At 34.3% G+C, this 21,578-nt stretch overlaps 2 protein-coding genes across 2 annotated transcripts in view; one reads left to right on the top strand and one right to left on the bottom strand.

The window, feature by feature from the left end:
* Positions 1-13,641, bottom strand: part of LOC129945629 (folliculin-interacting protein 2) — a 30,746-nt gene extending 17,105 nt beyond the window's left edge. The window contains exons 1-2 of the mRNA XM_056055472.1: positions 12,075-13,641; positions 2,485-2,737 (exon numbers count right to left, since the gene is read on the bottom strand). Coding sequence (XP_055911447.1) covers positions 2,485-2,737; positions 12,075-12,202 — 381 coding nt within the window. The 5' untranslated portion in view covers positions 12,203-13,641. The remainder of the gene's footprint in view (positions 1-2,484; positions 2,738-12,074) is intronic.
* Positions 13,642-17,572: 3,931 nt separating this feature from the next.
* On the top strand, positions 17,573-19,191 carry LOC129945374 (GDP-mannose 4,6 dehydratase). The gene is made up of 3 exons (XM_056055065.1): positions 17,573-17,820; positions 17,880-18,315; positions 18,382-19,191. Exons 1-3 carry the CDS (start codon positions 17,731-17,733, stop codon positions 18,960-18,962), a joined length of 1,107 nt encoding a protein of 368 aa, XP_055911040.1. The 5' UTR covers positions 17,573-17,730; the 3' UTR covers positions 18,963-19,191.
* The last annotated feature ends 2,387 nt before the right edge of the window (positions 19,192-21,578 follow it).

Raw genomic sequence — 21,578 nt, 5'->3', positions numbered from 1 at the left:
TTTTGTTGTTATTTTTTTTTGTATGAATTCAATACACTTTATTTTTTTGTTAAATCATATATGTATGTATATCTTTGTTCTTACTTACTCATTAATAAACAGTTGTTTGAAGCTAAGAAAGTACGAAAAACTTTCATTAAACAGATATTAGTGTATATGGGCTATTTATTTTGTCACCACTGTATATAGCGTTTATACCGCGATGGACATATTCCGAGATAAAAGTTTGCCACTCGCATTGCCCGTTCTCTATGTATTTATTCGTTGTTGTTCAAACAGAACGCTATGAAAGCCAGCGGTTAAAAATGGGATTCGACTGTCAAATTTAAGTTCTAAATTTTTACAACGAAAACGACACTCCAACTTCAAAAGAAAACAAAATAGTCAACTCACAGATAAGGAAAATTAAGAAGTGAGTTTCAATTTTATAAATATCAGAAGTATTTTCATTGTTGTTGCCTAGACTATAAGAACAGGGTCAATAGAGCGCCGAAAGCTGACCGCGTTCTGTTTGACGTATCAGAAAACGGAGGGCCTTCAGGGAACAACAAAGGGTGGTGTCCTTTCGCCTTTTCTATGGCTTCTGGTCATAGATACAATTCTCGTTAAATAGAAGAGATGTGGAGTGAAGGCGGTAGCCTATGCGAATGATTTGGTGGTATTGGTGTCAGGAAAGTACACCTTTGTGATTAGTGAAATCACGGAGTCAGCTTTGAAGAAAGTTAGCAGCTGGGCAATGAGTTAGGGACTAGGAGTTAATTAAAGTAAAACTGAATTATTGCTCTTTACCACCAAAACTAAAGTACCGCCCTTCACGCTACCTCGACTCAATGGTCAAATCCTATCCTTGTCTTTCAGTGCAAAATATTTGGGAATTAAACTCGACTCTAAACCAAACTGGAAACTAAATATGGAAGTACGGGTTAAGAAAGCCTGTGTTGCCTTCTACTCCTGCAGCAAAACTTTCGGCAAAAATTGGGGACTTCAGTCGAAGATAATTTTATGGACGTACACAACATACAAAATATTTGCTCTTTGGAGGGATGAAATAATAAAAATGTCAATCAAAGCAACCTTGAAACAGGCCCACCGTGACGCAGACGAAGGCGAAGCTGAAGCTTGTTTGTGATTCAGCCATAAAGGAGCATACCATATACCAATACCAATAGAGCCAAATAAAAAACTGAATATAGAGAACTTTGGTTTGACAAGTTGCATGCAGGCGAGAAGCCTTTCTTAGGATTGGCTGAGCGCATATCGGAAGTATAATAAATTTTTTCAAAGGACCGTTACATGGAGTATAATCAGAATTATAAACTTCTCTGCCGAAAAAAGACTATTCGGAAGCCCAAGCACTTCAAGGAACCATCCCAAACCAGTTCAGCGATGCCTTAATTTTCCAATCCGCAAGAAGGGAAGCACTGAAGTTCCGGAAAACTACAGAGGAATCTCGTTTTTGAACTCGTCATATAAAATATTTACTTCAATTCTCATCAGCCGTTTAAATAAATGGATATATTCTAATAATCTGCCTAGTGAGTTCCAAGCCGAAGCTGAACCGTGTTTGTGATTCAGCCATAAAGGAGCATACCATATACCAATATGAGACAAATAAAAAACTGAATATAGAGAACCTTTTTTTGACAAGGTGCATGCAGGCGAGAAGCCTTTCTTACGATTTGCTGAGCGCATATCGGAAGTATAATACATTTTTTCAAAGGACCGTTACATGGAGTATAATCAGAGTTATAAACTTCTCTGCCGAAAAAAGACTATTCGGAAGCCCAAGCACTTCAAGGAACCATCCCAAACCAATTCAGCGATGCCTTGATTTTCCAATCCACAAGAAGGGAAGCCCTGAAGTTCCGGAAAACTACAGAGGAATCTCGTTTTTGAACTCGTCATATAAAATATTTACTTCAATTCTCATAAATAAATGGATACATTCTAATAATCTGCTCAGTGAGTTCCAAGCTGGCTTCAGATCAGGAATTTTTAATTTCTTAAATGTTTTTTAATAATAATTTTCACTAAAACTAAAATGTTTACTTCCTCGAAAAGGTTCATCGGCACCGTAAGTAAGTGTGTGGTTGGGGTGTATATCGCACAATTCAAATAAAACTAAAATAAATACAAACATCATATGACTTTTGTTTGCGAAATTCTGTTTAATTATGATTCTTCTTTAGAAATACAAACTAGCTATTATTTGTTTGAACAAAAGCCTCATTTTTTAAATCTGTCTATAAATAAGAACAATCTGTGAACATATCAACGAAATCTTAACAATAGCAGACGTTATGGATTTTCAATACTTTTTCCACTATTTGGTGCTTTGACTAAGAATGCAATAGAATACAAATTTCTTTATTTAGTAAATTTAGACGACTTTTTTTCTTTAGGTTATGCTTTCCTTGAATGCTGCTGAATAAGTTCTATATATATACAAAATTAAACGGAAAAAGATACATTTTGTTTACTCACTTTATATAAACAACCATCGGCTGCTTCAACATATCCATTCGATTGGCTTTTAAATTGATGTTTTCCAGAATTAATATCTGAATTTACACTTATATTTTCATCGATTATCTTATGGGCAGTACTGAGTCTTATTTCGAAATCTTTTAGTGTGACTTTTTGTAAGGCATTTGAATCGAAAAGCAATCGCCTGCCACGACTATCACACTCCCTGAACAAAAGCACACGCACTTGGCCGGCATCAAATGGGAATTGGCTGTAAATATAACAAAAAAATTGGAATTATTTGTAAAATAGTGTAACTTAAAAAAATATGATAGAAGATTGTGGATAGATTGCACAAGTTCATATAAGAAAACACTTCCTGCGTTAGTGTATTTTACACTTATACAAATACAAAATAATTTTCTTTACGAATGCTTATTAATATTATTTTCTTCTTTTTTAACTTACGGCATCTAGGAAGTTAATTGATGTATCAAATTGAATCACTTGCACCAAAACAGAAGGAAAAATAACGATGACAGAGGATAATTAACTTTAAAATGTATGAAATAATAAATCAAACAAAAGAAAAAACCAGTCAGAAATCAGCTACAAACTCTCGTGCTAATCAACTTTGTGACACTAATTACCAGTATCAAAACTACGAGTATCAATTATTATTTTTCATACAAATATTATACCTACTAATAGTCTATAAAAGAAAAACTATTTAAAAACCATACAAAAAATTTGTATTTATTCAATTTAAAGACCAAATTTTAGTCACTACTCTCAACAATCGTGACTTTCAGTATAACTACCGATTTGTTTAACTAGACAGAAAGACAAATTTATTTAAGACTAACTTCTTTTCTCTAGTTAAATGTCATGTGTTCGATTTTTTAATGAATGCATAATTAAGTTTTAAAGTATCTATGTACATGTGAAGGTAGGTAGGTACTTTATATATAGCAAACAAAAAGATGTTATCATTTCGGGTGATAACTGATGTCATGGGTTTTTGTTTCCTTTCTTCAAATTCTCGTTAAGTTGTTTTCTTCTTTTTATTGATCAATGTAACTCGTGCATTTCTTAAAAAAGCGGACGAAAAATAAAAAAAAAAGTTTTTCAAGTATTTGCTCTTCTCTATAATTTGCAAAACATCTCATTTCTCATCTCATTGCTTTTCAAATGTGATTTCTAGACATTGGATTTTTAATTTGAGTTCAACTTAAATATAGAAAACACATGAGTATTACTCACAAGACCATAAGACAGTTTCTCTTCTTTTTTTTTATATAAATTTAATTTAATTATTACACTGCTGCTTTTATCGTCATCGATTGAAGGTGGTGTTTTTGTTTTGTGTCGGTCGGTAGATATTTATATAAAAATTGAGGTGAAATGTCGATGTACGTAGGTGTGAATATGTATAAATATACTTGTACACGTTTTGGCACTTCCGGTGATACAATAGTTTTTGAAGACAAAGTATGGTCAAAATATGGAATGATCACTTTAAAATACCAAAGTTTGGTTGCAAATCAAAGGTGCAGACAAATTTAGCACTTAACATAGGTACATTTGCGTAGTTCTTAAATATAACATTGTTAAGTAAAAAGATCTGTTCCTTTGCTCACAGAAACCAAACAACGCATTTACTATGGGTTTAAAGTTTATATCAAAATAACTACATGAGATGAAGAACATTTTTGAACGTATGTTCTTGAATAGAGAAACTCTCTGTATATAAATGTTATTGATAAAAATACTCCTTACTTAATTTGTAAAAAAAGCTACAACTAGAGATTGATGTACATAAATAATATAAAATTGTATTTTAGAAAACTTTCAATTATTTGTAGACGATATTGGTGTAGGTTAGTTATTTTAGGTAACTCAATTCTATTTTATGCACATCCGGTGCATTTTTCACTCTTTCTTCATGGGATTCCCCCTAAAGTATAAGGACTTACATAATCACTAACAAATATCTTGTAATGGTGTTGTAAGATTTTTGAGGAAGAGAAAGAATTCTATAAATTCCAATTCTCTTAAAAGAAATTTAATTTTAATTTGTATTGGTGTCAAAAAAAATCAAGGTTTGAACTTTGTTATTATTTAAATATAAGTTTTTATTTAATTTGTAGCTCCCAAGAAAGATTTTTGATTAGTGGTCCAGTATAACGAATGCCGATATAACGAATTATCGATATTACGAACGCTTTTTTCAAGTCTAATTCTATATAACGAACAAAATAACGAATTTCAGATAGTAAAAAAAATTGCTGTAAATGTTTTAATATCTACTAACATGTAAGTTTATGATAATATTGGAAGATACATAGTACCCGTGGCATGATAGTTATTAGTTAGTCCGTTGGACTGTCATGCAAGAGGTCTGCCTGTGCCACCCAAAGTTTTTGTTTACGGGTACTGCCTCCTGCGACGAATTGACAAATTCTCCAAGAGTAATTCTTGTTATAAAAAAGTGCTTTCTCAAATTAACCGTTCGGATTCGGCATATAAGCTGTAGGTCCCCTCCAACCCTGCAATCACTCGTACACAGGAATGGTTGAGAGTTGTAAGCAACCAGGCTCTGGTTTTCTAAGGACTGTTGCGCCACCTAATTTATTTATTACATACGCAATTTCCCATTACGCAAGTGGTTTTTTTTTCGCTTGCTTAGTTATGTCCTACGTATTCGTCTTCGTGTAAACAGTTGCGCTGTTTGCTGTGCACAAAACTGTAATGTATTTGTATTCCCATTTTTGTTTCATGTCTGATGCTGAATAAGAAAGTTCTGCAAGATGTCGTGGCGCAAACGTCTTACAATGGAAGCAAAAATTAAAATCATTGACAAATATAAAAGAGGAGTTTCGCTTTCGGACATTTCGAAGAAGTTTGGAATTCCAAAGTCTTGCATATGCACTAAGAAGAAAAATGAGAGCAAGGTTCTCAAAAATCTGAGAAATACAAACAGTGGATCTTTTCGTCGACTATCATTAAAGAAGGGTGAATATCAAAAAATGGAAACCGCATTGTACAAATGGTTTATTGCCCAACGTGAGAGTCATGTTCCTATTAATGGTAACATTTTAAAGGCCAAGGCATTGCAGTTTCAAAAAAAAAAATATCAACACGGTAAATTCACAGCGAATTTAAAAATCGCTTTGGAATTCGACTTCTTAAAGAGTCTGGTGAAAAGCTTTCACCGAGGGCAGACCTTGTCAAACCATTTAAGAAGAAATAAGCTGAAATAATTAATGAAAATAAATTCACCTATAATGCAATTTTCAATGCGGACGAAACTGGATTATATTGGAAAATGCTACCAAACACTTCATATGTTCACGCTGGAGAAACGAGTGACCCTGGTAGAAAAATGTCTAAAGAACGTCTCGCATGCTTAAATGATACAGGTTTAAAACGTGATTGTTTCAAAATTTTGTTCCATAGGTTTGAAAAGAAATGCCAAATCTTTAAAGTTACTAAACACCGTGTTTTTTTTAGGTTGAAGAATTTTTAAGTGATCAGAAACTTCCTATAAATGCTTTATTAGTTTTGGACAATGCTCCTATTAATCCACCAAAAGAGGAGCTAATAAAAAAAACAGATGAGGGCAACATTTGGGTTGTGTATTGTGCCACCAAATGTTACACATTTAATTCAGCCCATGGATCAAAATGCTGCACGCTTAGAGCTTAGTCATCTCTTTTTTAGACACAGCTTGCTTAGCAAAATTTTGAATTCCGAAAAGGGCATAATCAATGCTCTAAAAGATCTTAATCTTTACGATGCTGTATTACTCATTGCCTTTTCATGGGAAAAAGTATCCACGGTTGAGCTTCACAAGTGCTGGAAGAACATTTAATCTCTAAGTTCAGATGAGGAATTTGATGAGGATGATATTCCTTTATCAGCTCTCCGTAATCAAGACGATATGATCGTTGTAGCAAATACGGTGGCTTTTGAAAAATATTTTCCCAAAGGTAAACACAATTTTAAATTGCAAGAACTGTTTTGTAAGCTATGAAGTCTTACATAATTTCTTCAGACTGAATTCACTACACATGATTTGGAGTCCTGGAATGATGCAGATCAAGTAAAATTGTGGATTATAATACCTAGTAAAGAAAATGCTATCTCAGAAACTGAAGTTCAAAGAATGAGTCATCACAAAGCTGTCCGAAATTTTGACAATTGCATCCAATGGGCATAACAAAATGGAATGAAAGCTCTAAAGTATTAGTTCTAAGAAGTTTAAGGACAGAGGCATTCAATAATAAAACTTAACGCCTAAAAAAGAAATGCATATTTACGATTTTTTTTTCTTAAATATGAGTACAAATATTTGTATACTAATACAAATATATTCCTTAAATGTTTCGTTATATGTAAATGAAGTAATAAATGCATGTTTTTTTATTCTATTAAGTAAAGTACCTGTACCCTGGACATTATATCGTTCGTTATACTGGACCACCACTGTATTTGATTTTTTTTGAAAAACTTTTACAATCAGCCTTATTGTGAGTTTCACCCGGAAAATCGTTCGCCCGAAATATCTGTGTTCGCCCGGAATTTTAAAAGTTATTGCGAGTTTCATCCGAATAAAATTTCATTCGGATCAGGACTGACAGTTCGAATAATTGACATGTTCATAGAGCTGAGCTCGCAAACAATTTCCCCATCTCTGATAAAAACAGAGAATAATATCCGAACCAACTTTCCCCCGTTAAATATAAAAACCCAAATAAATGTATGTAGTGCTGCAGCTTCCTGTTAAAATTTAGGACACTGATTGTGAAAACACGCTTTAAAATCCATTTCCAATCGATTTACCTGCAAAAAAACAACTTAATCTGTAAAAATACAAAATTTCCCTCTCTGTTTCTTAACAAGTGAGTGTTCGTGTTTAGAAAATGAACGAACCTAGTGAAGTGTATTTTTGTTTTGTGATATTATATTTTTTTATTAAATAAAGATCCAAAAAATAAACAAATTATGATAAGCATTGCCCTTCAAATGTTGGTCTAGGAAGAAGAAAGGACTGAAGTAAGAGCTGTTCGAAGGCATTTAAGGGATAATTCCAATCCTTTGGAGTTACGTGAATCATTGTAAGAATTAAAGACATATGTAGAATACATATGTATACATAATTTTCAGTTTCCAGCAGCATTATAGATTAAACAAACCGGCTTTTAAGCTTCTGCTGGACATCATAACAAATGGAGTACCTCCAACGAAACAGAAATTTGGTATTCCCCCATTGTCAAGCTCGCCGCTTGTTTGCGATTTTTCGCAGAGGGTGGATATCAGAAAGGAGTGGGTAAAGATTACGAAATTGTTATAGCGCAAAGAACTTTCAGTCTGGTACTGTCCGAAGTTCTCGGAATACTTGAAGAGACTCTTTGTCCTCAGTGGATATCTTGGCCAACGCCAGATGAAGAAATGGAAATTGCTCAACATTTGTATGCATTTTATTGAGCAGCATATCACTTTATTTGGAATTGATTGATTTGCTCCTAACATAAATATAAAAGTTATTGTATTATTTTATTCTTTTTTTAACACTAATTGCATTTATTTACTTACATCATTATTTGTTGTTTTCCTTTTAGCCTCCAAAAAAGAGTGAATTATTTTAGTTGTGAATGACGTTTCATTCCGCCCGAATTGAGTGCTCCCAATAAGGGAAATCTTTCGAACATGAATTCTTGTTCGCCCGAAACTCACAATAGGCGAATCGAAAAAAGGGATATTTTCGGTCGGAATCTTGTTCACGTGAAACTCACAATAAGGCTGAATGTTTTTCATTAAAATTACACAAGCAAAATCTGTATCTGTCACCTTAAACATAAGTGTATAACATATGTTTTTATAAATACACTGAAAATAACGGATCGTTCATTTTTTAGTAAAAAGTAAAGCTTGAAATTTCGAATGAATTACCCAATACTTCGCTTTTGCTTGATTTATTTTACTTTTCTTAAGATAATGAATCGATAAACTTTTAAAAATGATAAGATCTTTAAGAGGATGTCTGCTTTCATTGGTTTCTCACTAGCCTCATTGAAAAAAGTATTTTTCACGACCCGTTACGCACTCCAAGGCTTCAAGACCTCTTGTCTTTACTATCTGTTTTCCTTCATCTTAAACCTGATAAGTTATGTGGGTAATCATTTAATCAATTTACCACAGGAAGAGATTTTAATTAAGTGAAGTTAATCAACCGAAATCTTTAAATTTTGATGGTCAAACACTCGAATAACAAGTTAATTGATTTATAGATATCAACTAAACTATTTAGTTAGAAAAATAATTTAAAAAAACGATATTCTGTCAACAGTCTTTTAATTTAGTTGATCTTTTATTTATTCCTTACACCCACCTATCTTTTCTGAATATTTTCAAACAATCAACTTATAGGTACCATATATGTATGTACATAAAAAAAAACAAATTTTAAATCCTTTAAGCAATTAGCATGAGTGTGGTAACTCTAATGATTTAATATACTTTGTTTCAATTTGTTATTACTTAAAATTGTCTAATCTTATCAGCCCAAAATCACGAGTTTTGATGAAAGAATAAAAAAAAAGCTCTTTGCTCTCTTTAATTCTTTAGATGTACATAGATATTTTAAAAATAGTCTACCTCTTTCTCTTGTACTTCTTTTCTATATGCATCATTTGTTATTGTTTTGTATCTTTTATCTTTTTTTTTCTGTGTATAGAATATCAACTCCTCTGTTTTGGGGCATAATTTCTCGTTTACGCCGAAAGCAAAAAAAAAAATAAAAATATAAATAAAAATAAAGAAAGAATAACAACAAAACTTTCAAATGCAAAAAACGAGAGAAATAAAAATAAAACAAATTATTCACAAACATTCATTCATATGTACCTATGTATGTATGTATGTAGGAATGTTTGTATGTTTATACTTATATCTAAGTTCATGACATAATAATCACGGGAGAAACGGCGTACGGCGTGCTGTTAGCCTAGTCATGTGATGGCTCGCACATTCACATACAGAGTAACAGCAAGTTTTACTGGTTCGTAGCCAAAGATTTATTTTAGAAGGGGCTTGATTTTGCCAATGACTTTCTTTCACACATGTTTTACTTTTGGCTTACCTTCATAAATCAATCCCGCTCTACTTTTCTACATTGCAAATGCAGATGCATATAAATACGGAAACTTCATCTTTGCATTCTTCTTCAATAATCTAAATTCATTTAGATCTTTTGTCTCTACTTAACGTAAGAACATATTTCGGACCCTTAATTTTGCAGAGTTAATTCTGAACCAAGTTAAACCGGAGAACAGACACTGGTAAAGGACTGATGGTGGATTTATACTGTTTTGCCCTTTTAAATCGGCACGAAAAGAGAATGCAATTAATTTTTAATTTTTGGTATATGTATCTACAGTCTATTACATAAGATCGTGGTCACGCAAATTTACTGATAATTTGGTCATCAATACTCAATTCAAATACCTCAGTAGCAAGTCCAATCTCCTGCATTGTCAATTATGGCCAGGCACCCGCGTCGGGGCATACTTTCTACTAGTTTTTCTGTATATTCTACCGAAAAAAGACCTTCAAATATTTCGAATTTGTCGAGAAAGTTGATCTAAATTACATGGGTTGCATCTGCGAGACTGCATTTTCATCAAAGCCCACACATTTTCTATGGGATTTGCATCCGGTGACTGAGAAGGCCAATCTAAAGTGAGAACTCCGTTTTGCACATTCCCCTCGCTACACGCTTGACTTCGGTGTTTTGGATCTTTGTCCTCTTGAAGGATCCAGCTTTCATTTTTCTTGATATAAAATTGCTTAGCAGATATATTATTAATTTTTTCGGCATTTAAATTCTCGGTAAATAAGAACAAAGTATCGAAACCTTTGAGAAGCGCCCCCAACCATGGACCTTGACGGGGTGTTTAACAGTTTTCTAGGCGTGTTTGATGCTCGGAAATGCTCAGAAGAAGGAATCATCAGAAAGAATTACGTTGCTCTTATCGCGGTACCAGGTCTTCCTTCGCCCATTTCACTCGTTTTTCAAAATGTTTTGCACTCAACATTGGTTTTTCCAAAGTACTGCGATATTTCAGTTTATTGGCAAGCAAGTGCCTGCGAATCGTTCCGTAAAATATGTCAACACCTTTTGATTTCAATTTTACAGCAGCTTAAAGTAAAGTCAAAGTTGAATCTTTCGAGAACAATGCAAGAATCTTTTTCTCGTCTTTTTTTGAGACTTTGTACACTTCCGCGATCAGGAAAATCATCAACGTTACCGACTTTTTTATAGCGATTCATCCACTTGCTAACGAACTGCTTCGACTTTTCTATATGTTTCGCAGCAACAATTTGCGTTAATTTGGGTCCTTTTTCATGCAAACATAGAAAAAATGCCTCAAAGTACTCATTTCGAAAACCACTCAATTGAAGACTAAATTGGACAGAAAACTGACTTTTTTTTACAAAAAGAATGAAGGTCTGAGGTGCCCTCTATGTCAAGAAAAAGAAACAGGACTCTCTGATTTTGTATCTACGTGTAACAGTGGCCACGCTCTTATGTAACAGACTTTACTCCGCTCCGACATAACTGCAGATACAGTAACTTTCTTACTTACGGTGACTCTAATTTTGTGTAAACTAGGGCCTTATTCATCAAATTCTCCATCTAGCAATAGTTATAGGCGTCCAGGGTGCACCACCTGATCCGAGTTCTTCTACTTTGCGGGCCGAAGAGTTGTTTTTCATGCACTCTAAGTGACCCTTTCTACTTATACATTAGACATTTATCCTCCGAGCCAAGACAACGTACCTATACAGCTCGCCATTTCATCTTCTCCTCGCACTATGCATACGGGACAATAAATCACTCGAAGGAATTTTTTCTCAAAAGAGCAAAGGTTCTTTCATCTGCTTTTGTTATAGTTCAAGCTTCTGCAGCATATGTCAAAACGGAGGTGATAGGGATAATTTGGTTTATAGATATTCAATTGCTTTCTTAGTCCCAAGAAACAGTAGTTAACAAGTGATTCTGATTTCAGCGTTGATGTCGCTTTAAGCATTTAAAGCTGAAGCCAAGTAGACAAAGTTAATTAAATACTAAATCATTTGTACAATGTTTTATAATTTTGACCAAGTTGATGTTTGATTTGAAAACAATTAAAGTGGTGATTCTCAGTTGTAGATGCAGAAACTGTGTTTAAATCCGGTATAACGCCATCAAGTGATACAACAGAAGACATTCACACAAAATAAGAAAGGAAGTACAAACAACAGGAAGAACACATAACGTTAATAATATTCGATGGTATATTTCATACTGTTTTGATAACCGAAGCTTTATCAGTGACAATGCCGTTGATGCATTGTGGGATAATCTACACCTACTCTATTCGAAAATCAACTACGCGCCTGATATTAGAGCACCACTATCAAACAGCTGCCCGCAAATGTTAATTTACAGTCCCACAGGCGGGGGATGTTCACGAGCTTTTCCTAATGTACGTTTTTTCATATGCTTTTGTGTAATATTATTTTTTTGGAAATTTGAAATATACTTGCACTACGATATTTACCTGATATAGTTTTTAGAATGAAACGATTGATTGTTATTTCTTTTGTTATTGTTGTTTGTAGATGGCGTCGACGCCGGCGATGATGACGACGACGATGATGGGAAGAAGAGTTTATTAAATAGTGCCATAGCACGGTGTTTTTATTTGTATTAATCCAACATAAATTGGGTGGCGTACACTTGATGAACTTTAAATTGATTTTATTGTCCACCTGCATTGGGAATGCAGATGCACGACACAAGCGGACCGGACGGCAATGACGACCACGAAAAAGAACACGACGACAAAGACAAATACAAATTTTCGATCATCACTTTTACCCTTTTGGTATTGACTTATGTATTTGTTTGCACCAACAAATCGAGTCTGCTATTGCTGAAAAATCACTTTCCTTTTTTGTTTCTCGGTCTCCGTCTCGACACTCGACAATTTTAGTCTCTTTGTGTTCCGCCCGATGACATGACATTTCAATCATTCAATAATCTCAATCGCACTTTTTGTTTAGTTTGGGTTCTAGTTCCAATAAACCCAATAATAAGGATTCTATTTGCATTTGTGCAATAATTATAAAATAGACACACCAGAAAAAGAAGAAAAACACAGAGAAACGACCCTCATGGGAATCGAGTCATATTCGAGAAGGAAACAAAAACAACCGAGACAGCAAGGTTGAAGAACAAATGAGTTACCCAACGATGTCTATGTCGAATCGCTCGCTATCTATGCTTTAAGCGCAAAAATTGTTGCTCTTGCTCGCTTGAAGCTAAAGCAACCACTAAACTAAGTAGGTTCTCAAGTGACTTAAGAAGAATAAGCTATGTGGTCGCGTCGCGTCGCACCCGTTTCCACTGCGCTGCGATTATTTGTTTATGTTTACCACTGACGCATCGTTATGCAAAAACAAAATAAGTCGATTCGGCTTTTTCTGTCGTACTTTGGTTCTTAATTGACGAAACTGAGCAGAACTGAAGACAGCATAAAGAAAAAAAAAACACTTGGTTTTAGGTCATCACTTTTGCACTCTTGGAATCTTTTTTAACACTTCAGTTTTTCGATGAAATTTAAATCGATCGATTTGTTTTCTTTTTTTCTACCCAAACACTACACAGGCCCCACAGCGACAGACCCGACGACAACAGTGATGCGACAGTTCATTGATCTATTAAGCTTATCTGATAATCGTTTAGCAATAAAAATACACATCGTCATCACTGCGAATAAAAGCAAAACACTTGAGCAAGAGAAATCACGTGCCGAGATATTTGGTTTGAAAATTTCCCCGTGTCTCGTGAGTTGTGAGCTGCAAATTGCAAATTTTCTTTCTGGTAAAAAATCAGTCTTTTTTTCAGGATATTCAAAGCACTTTAAGGTCACATTGTACAACTATTCAAAGCTAGTTTGATGTTATTTATGTTGAATGACTATTTTATTTAAGAGTTTTATAATGTTTTTAAGAAAAGAACGAATTTTGCAGCGAGCGATAGAATTTCTTATTTTTATTTACTGAGGCGAAGACTACCATTTTTATTATGGCGGCTATTTTTTTTTCGCATGAACTGAGCGTCTGCTGCTGCTGTTCTGTAGTGTTGTTTTCTTTTGATAGCGGCCTTGTGGGGTTGTTAAACAAAGAGAGCATATGTGCAGTTATGTGTGTTTCAAGTGCTGCCAATAATCACAAAAACAAATATTTTAGACCGTGAACACAATCATTTGCGGGAAGAAGCTGCAGCTTTATCTTGTTTTACGATACTGGCATTGGACGAGTGAAATTTTATTTTAAAAGTTAATGAGAAGTTTGACTGGAAATTTGCCACATAATTATTTCTTCGTGAAGCTTCACTATAAAATGTGAATTGCAATGTTCTTTGTTCGAAATTTGATGTTCGGTCCCTTAAAGGCTTCAAAAGGTCAGTTATAGCTGTCGTTAGTTTTAAGAGCATGTGATTCGGCTAAAAAGCCATTTGGCTCAATAAATTTTAATATATCTCAATAATTATCCGATTTCAAATATTTAATTTCTTCTTTTTTAAAATGTCTTATATTATTTAAAGATTTAATTTCACTAGAAAGATTATTATATAATTGCAGGCTTTTAAACACCATTGTGTTGTGCGCTCTAGAGGTTGCTCTCTTAGCAAGTCTAAAGTTTTGAGCACTTCTAAGATTATAAGGTTGGGAATCACGGATATATTTTAAATTATTGCTTAAGTACTTTGGAAGCATATTGTTTTTCATTTTAAATACAAACAATAAAATATTCAATTTAATTAGCTGAGTTATACTAAGCCAGTTAAGTTTCTGTAACATAGTTCTTATATGAGTAAGACGCGCACATTTTAAGATTATTCCCATAACTTTATTTTGCAGTTTTTGGACGGGAGACAAATATCCTTGAGTAGATAAAAATAAAATGATAGAACAATATTGAAAATGAGGTTTAACAATCACATTTTTTTCCTAATCCTGCCAAGAAAGTATATCTTTTCTACAATTTCTTGCAAACATTATCCGTACTAGCTTTAAGGTTTATTTTATCATCATTCACTACTCCTAAGTACCCACATTCATCAACACGATCTATATTTTCTCCATTAATTTGTATAACATTCAATTTCGCACAACCATTGATACACATTCAGTTTTAACTAATTAATAATCAGCCATTCACTTATGGATCGCAAGTTATTATTAATTTTTTCCATACATTCATGCATATCCTTCCCAGGAATAAAGAGAAGGGCGTCATCAGCAAACATACATAATTTACATTATTTGATTGCCAAGTTTTCATCATTGAAACCAATGACAGGTCATTCATTTTTTCTATGTAAACATTTTAATGTACATTGAAAATGTCAAACCAGTTCACGGGTTCACGGGTTCCTCTTAACATATAATTATATATCAAATAATTTAAATAGTAAATTTTAAAATAAAAGCCTTCACTTAAACTTAAAATAATAATGGATGACGGTTGTGACGTCACAGAAAAACCAAATTGGTGACAAGGGAATATTAAGTCAGCATACATATTTTGATTATCATGCCAGTGAGTAAGTCTAATACAAACTCAATTATCATTAATGATTGATTAAATAGAGCTAATAAAGAATAACAGAATCTCCAATTAACTGCTCCTTGCTCATGGATTCCTTGATTACGATTATAGCAAACAAACGCATCCTATGATTATCAACTGAAATAATCCTTGATTAATGATTAAGGCTAGGCGCGCACATGCAACTTTTTCGAAACCAAATAGTTCGATCGTTAGTTGCCCAAGCATCGCGCACAAGCAACTCCAAAAGTAATTTTTCGCTGCCTTTGCGTTTTTCAAACTATGGTAACAAAGAGAGTAAAAATGTTTTGTCTTTGTCTACATTTTCCTCCTTTCTTTCCCTTAAAAACTTCAACAAATCCTGCTCATATGTCAATTTCTTTTTTTGGATCCAGTCGCTTGGATCTGTGTGATAACTTCGGGTGTACTATGTGGTTCTGTGAGGTACACCTCCAAATTTTCATAGAATTCTTCAATTTCACAATTGCTGACAGTTGGGTGGTCTTCCGTCAACGACAAAAGGAACGATAATTGCTCGAAATAAAAATAATTGCGCCGCTTAGTAGCATTGTATTTTTGAATAATTTAACATTAATTTCTTCTCTAAAAATAAACGATTTGCTTTTCTTAAGAGCAGATACTTTCTTAATTTGTATTTCAATAAAATATATTATTTTCTATGGGTACCTTGCAACAGGAAACAGTTTTTGGTCTCTTCATTACGAATTTCTCATTTGAAACAACCCTACGAGAAAAGAAAGTACATACCGGAACAAACAGAAGATACTTGGAAACACGTTTCTGAAAAATTTTTAACAAGTGCAAATTTTCCCAATTGTTTAGGAGCAATTGACGGCAAACATATAAGGGTCCAAAAGCCATCCACATCCGAATCAAAGTATATAAATTACAAGAATTATTTTTCATTGGTTCTTATGGCAGTTACAGACGCGGATTACTGTTTCCTATCAGTTGACATTGGATCCCAGGGGAGTGCAAAAGACTCCCATGTTTTTCAACTATTTAGTTGAATGTCCGCGCAGTTACCTATAATTCCTTGTGACACAAACTAAGGAATTTGTTTGAGGTGATCGTTTAGTTTGTGTCAAAACACAAACTAAAAAGTTGCTCGAATGGGCGACAGAATGGTTTCTGCATATGCGCGGACTCTCGTATAAGTCTATAGTGCTCAGTTTAGAAACCAAACAGTTTCGAAACTAAAAGTTGCATGTGCGCGCCCAGCCTAAAAGTGATGAAAGGTGAACAGACCTAAGAATAGCGTTGTCTTTTCTTTTTTTGATTTTTTTTTGACGGCAAAACACTGTGGAAATATTTATTCGCCGATTTGTTTGACAAGCAAAAAAAGTCTGAAAATTACTGACCACGGAGTATATTAAATTGCTTTTTCGACATTATAAGAATCTTAATTCACGATTGCAGTTTGCAGCTCACTCAACTCATCGAGTACAAATCTGCTTAACCACTAGGTAAATATTTACCCTAATATCAATTGGAGATCGAGGATTTGAATCGAAATTGAATTACGATTTTGATCCGGGTATACGTCGTCAGTGGAATCGAAATGAAATTTGGATTTTATTTGTGTGCGTATCGTGTTGTGAGTAACTTCTATCTTTACATCTACAAAATAACATATTGCATAGTTTCATAATTTAAATAAAAAAATGCTTGCAACACAAAAACGCGCACCAAAATAAACTCATCTGAAAACAAACAAGACAGATAAAACATGACACACCAACACAAGAAAAACCTCACACTAATAACTTGATACCCCGACTCAGGTTTACAAAACAATTTTCGATTCGATTCACCTCGTTTTGTGAGATCGGATCGGTTAATCCTATTTCGATCCGATTCAGTTATATATATGGTGCTAAATGCTGATTCAATTCTCCTTGTAAACTGTGTAGTTGAGTTTTGATTTGGTGACTGTCCTTCAGTAAATCATAAGTAGAAGGACAATTATAGTTGACTATTGTTGAAATGACGTTAATAAATCACATTGATTGGTCAGTTTTGTGTCAATTGTGTAAAATTTTATGTAAACACCAAATTTCGCAGTTTCGTTTCAATTTAGTTTGACATTTGATATTTATATCTCAACTGTGTAGAAAACTTTTTGAAAGGGAGATGTGTAAAGACACTTGCTAGAGATATTTGCTTTTATAAAAGTAATATAAAAATACAATTTTTTTCAAAGTTATTACAAGGACATGGGATCGATAGGATTTACTCAACTATATATCATAATTCCAACCAATCATCAGAATAAAGAAATGTGTTACAAAAACCAATTAATGTAAAATCTAAAACAGAATGCGTCTTTGAACCATTCCATTTTAATGTTGTTGTTTTTATTGACACTTGTCAAACATAATGGTTTTATAACGTCACTGGTTTGTCGGCTTTGATAAGATAAAAGAAAACGACAAACACGTCATTCTCCATCAAAAGGGGATGAAACTGATTTAAATCAAAGTTCGTAGAAGTATTTTATTAAATAGACTTATTATAAATTAGAAAAATAAGATCTCAAAACAACAAACAACAACTTAACAACATTCTAAAGCAATTATGGCCACTACAAGTTCCAATAACACAGTTCTAACAAACGAAAATAACCATGCAAAAAACATTGCCCTTATCACTGGCATTACCGGGCAGGTATGTTTTTATTGATTGAACAAATAAAACAATTTATCATTGTACCCATTGTTCCTTAGGATGGTTCTTATTTGGCAGAATTTCTTCTAAAGAAAGGCTACGAGGTCCATGGAATTATACGGCGGGCAAGTACTTTTAATACTTCCCGCATTGAGCATTTGTATACCGATCCAAAAGCCCACAAGGGTGGACGCATGAAGCTGCACTATGGTGACATGACGGACAGCAGCAGTCTGGTAAAAATCATATCTACGGTTAAACCGAAGGAAATTTACAATCTGGCAGCGCAGAGTCATGTAAAAGTGTCGTTTGAGCTGAGCGAATATACCGCCGAAGTAGATGCGGTAGGAACTCTTCGGCTCTTGGATGCCATAAGGACGTGTGGAATGGAAAAAGATGTGAAATTCTATCAAGCCTCAACGTCCGAACTATACGGCAAGGTTGTGGAGACTCCACAGAGTGAAACAACACCTTTTTATCCAAGATCTCCATATGGTTAGTAACCAGAGTTGTGTGTTTTCCAAAAATATGTACCTACCTTATTTAATTGAATACTTTTAGCATGTGCCAAAATGTATGGCTACTGGATTGTCATCAATTATCGCGAGGCATATAACCTCTTCGCATGTAATGGCATCCTCTTCAACCATGAATCACCTCGACGAGGTGAGAATTTCGTTACCAGAAAGATCACCCGGTCGGTTGCAAAAATTTCACTTGACCAACTGGAATACTTCGAGTTGGGTAATTTGGATTCCAAACGAGATTGGGGTCATGCAATGGACTACGTAGAGGCAATGTGGTTAATGTTGCAACGCGACTCACCAGACGACTATGTCATTGCGACAGGAGAAACGCACAGTGTCCGAGAATTCGTTGAAGCTGCCTTCAAGTTTATAGGAAGAGAAATAATCTGGCAAGGAGAGGGCGTCAATGAAGTTGGCATCGAAAAGGCCACGGGAACCATGCGTGTTAAAATAAATAGCAAATACTTCCGTCCAACTGAAGTTGATCTATTGTTGGGCGATGCGAGCAAAGCAAAACGGGACCTTGGCTGGCAACCAAAAGTTACATTTGATCATTTAGTTGAGGACATGATGAAGGCCGATATTGAACTCATGAAAAAGAATCCTATAGCGTAGTTATAGGAAGAAATGTAGGTTTTTTGTTTAGTTCGTTTGTTGTTTTGATGATGATTTCCAGCGGGACAGCACAAAATAGTTAGTAATTTCATATTTTTTACACGCTACACATTTCCACTTATTTAACGCTTTATAATAATTGATGCATTTTATAACTATATAAATTATTATTTTATTATTTCATAAAATATATTGTAAGCATAAAATAAAAAAAGTTTCCTTATAAAAACGATTTGTGTTCTCAATTCAAATACGAACAAAGTTTTCTTGAAAAGTTAAGGTAGTTTTGACTGAATAATTGTATCCCTTTTTTGAGTGAAAAAGGGTTAGATGCTGCAAGGAATTAGTTCAAGTAGGTAGACTAATATCCAGTTGGAATAATGTGAAGAAATGTTAAGATTCTAGGACTGATTAACATTTACATGCCAAAAAAGACAAATTCATTGATAGACAGAATAATTTGAATTATTTGAAAAGATATGACTTCGATTGCTAGCATTTTTTTTAGATATAACTGATTGAATTTTGTGCACTCCGAGAAATCTTAACAAACATCATGTTGGAAAATAATTTTTAACAGATACGTTTAATAAATTCGAGCAAAAACTTACAAAAATTAATGCAGGTTGTACAAAACCTTTCGAACTAGAATTTCCAATCACTAGACAGAAAGTTGTGTTTTTTGTTTTCATTGGATATAAACTAATCAGACAGACATACCGTCAAGAAACAACTGGAAAAAGAAGTCAGAAATTAAAAAAAGTGTACGTATTACTTAGATATATTTTATACCTCGTTTAAATCAATCTGTGATTTGATTATTACTAGCTTTGGGTATTTTGGAGTTAAAATTTTATCTTAAAAAATTAAAATCTTTTTTTGCTTTAAATGACAAGTTATTCTTTACTTTTGTTAAAATAACAGACTGAAAGATTAACAAATTAGCCAAAAAGCTAAATCCGAGTGAAAAACATTAATTCTCATGAAGCGGTAACTTTTAAGATCGTAAAGTAGTTTGGCTGGTATCGGCGTATCTTGGGCATGACCACCTTGGCCCTCTCCCTGAAAAAACCCTGGAGAAAGTCGTCGCTGAAGCGGAAAGGCAAAGGATCCGCCTAATTATTGGGAGCGATGCTAACACTCATCATACTGTATGGGGCAGTACGAATATCAACGACAGAGGTGAGTCTCTTTTTGATTATATTCTTGGTACTTACCTCTTAGTAAGTAATGTTGGTAATGAACCAACCTTCATAACTAAAACTCGACAAGAAGTCTTAGACATAACTCTTGTCTCAGATAGTATACACCGTATGATCTTGGACTGGAAAGTATCCAAAGAACACTCGTTCTCTGATCATAGATATATCCAGTTCAATATAAATGTGGATGATAACCCGAGTCCATTGACTTTTCGAAACTATCAGAAAACTGACTGGGCTTTATAAAGGAACTCATTACAGAGTTTACTAGAACCTGGACTATCTAGTCCTTCCTCTAACGCTAACGAAAATGACAACAAAGTCAATGACCTTACCTCAGCTATGAACAGATCGCTAGAAATTGCTTGTCCACTTATACACATAAGAGGAAATAGGAAACCACAATGGTGGGCCTCAGAGCTTGACTCGCTCAGGAAGGAATGCAGGAAACTTTTCAACCGGGCCAAAGACTAGCCTCTCATTGGGACTCCTACAAAGAATCCCTAAGAATCTACAAGAAGGCACTAAGGAAATCCAAGCGATCTTCTTGGCGATCCTTCTGTGGCATGATAGAAGAAACTTCTGAAGCCTCTAGGTTACGGAAAATTCTTTCAACTAATCCAGCTATGCCAAGCTGCTTGAAAAATACAGACGGCTCCTGGACAAATTCAAGTAATGAATCGCTGAACTTACTATTGGACACTCACTTTCCTGGTAGTTCTCTTACCGAAACTTGCAACAGTTTTACACGTTCAAGTTCAAATACAACATATCCAAAAGGTCTGATCACAAAAGATAAGCTACAATGGGCTCTCAACAGCTTCAAACCATTTAAAGCTGCAGGACCAGATGGAATAATACCAGCAGAATTACAAAAAGCTTCTGATATAATTGAACCAATCCTTGAGGCAATTTTTACCAGCTGTCTTCATCTATAGGTCCATGTTCCCTCGGCATGGAGAGAAGTTAAAGTTGTTTTTATACCTAAAGCAGGTAAATGCTCCCAAGTCAATGCTAAAGATTTACGATTTATAAGTCTATCATCATTCCTTCTTAAGACCCTGGAAAGATTGATTGATATCCATTTAAGGGCACGTATCGATACAAGACTTCTGTCTTCGTCTCAACAAGCCTACTGTAAAGGTAAATCGGTGGAAACAGCGTTACACACTTAAGTACGCACCATTGAATATTCCCTCCATCATAAAGAGTTCACTATGGTTGCTTTCCTTGACATCGAAGGTGCCTTTAACAACGTTTACACATCTGCAATCACATCTGCACTGACATCTCTAAATGTAGAGAGTTCGCTTCGGGTGTTAATTCATTTAATGCTTACTAGCAGAATAATTAACTCAAAACTGGGCAACTCTTCTAGCAGACGATTCGTTAGTAGAGGGACACCGCAAGGTGG

The sequence above is a fragment of the Eupeodes corollae genome, chromosome 2, assembly GCF_945859685.1.
Source record: "Eupeodes corollae chromosome 2, idEupCoro1.1, whole genome shotgun sequence".
In the NCBI taxonomy this organism is placed as follows: Eukaryota; Metazoa; Arthropoda; class Insecta; order Diptera; family Syrphidae; genus Eupeodes; species Eupeodes corollae.
The sequence above is the reverse complement of the archived record's forward strand: the minus strand, read 5'-3'. Positions and strand labels throughout refer to the sequence as shown.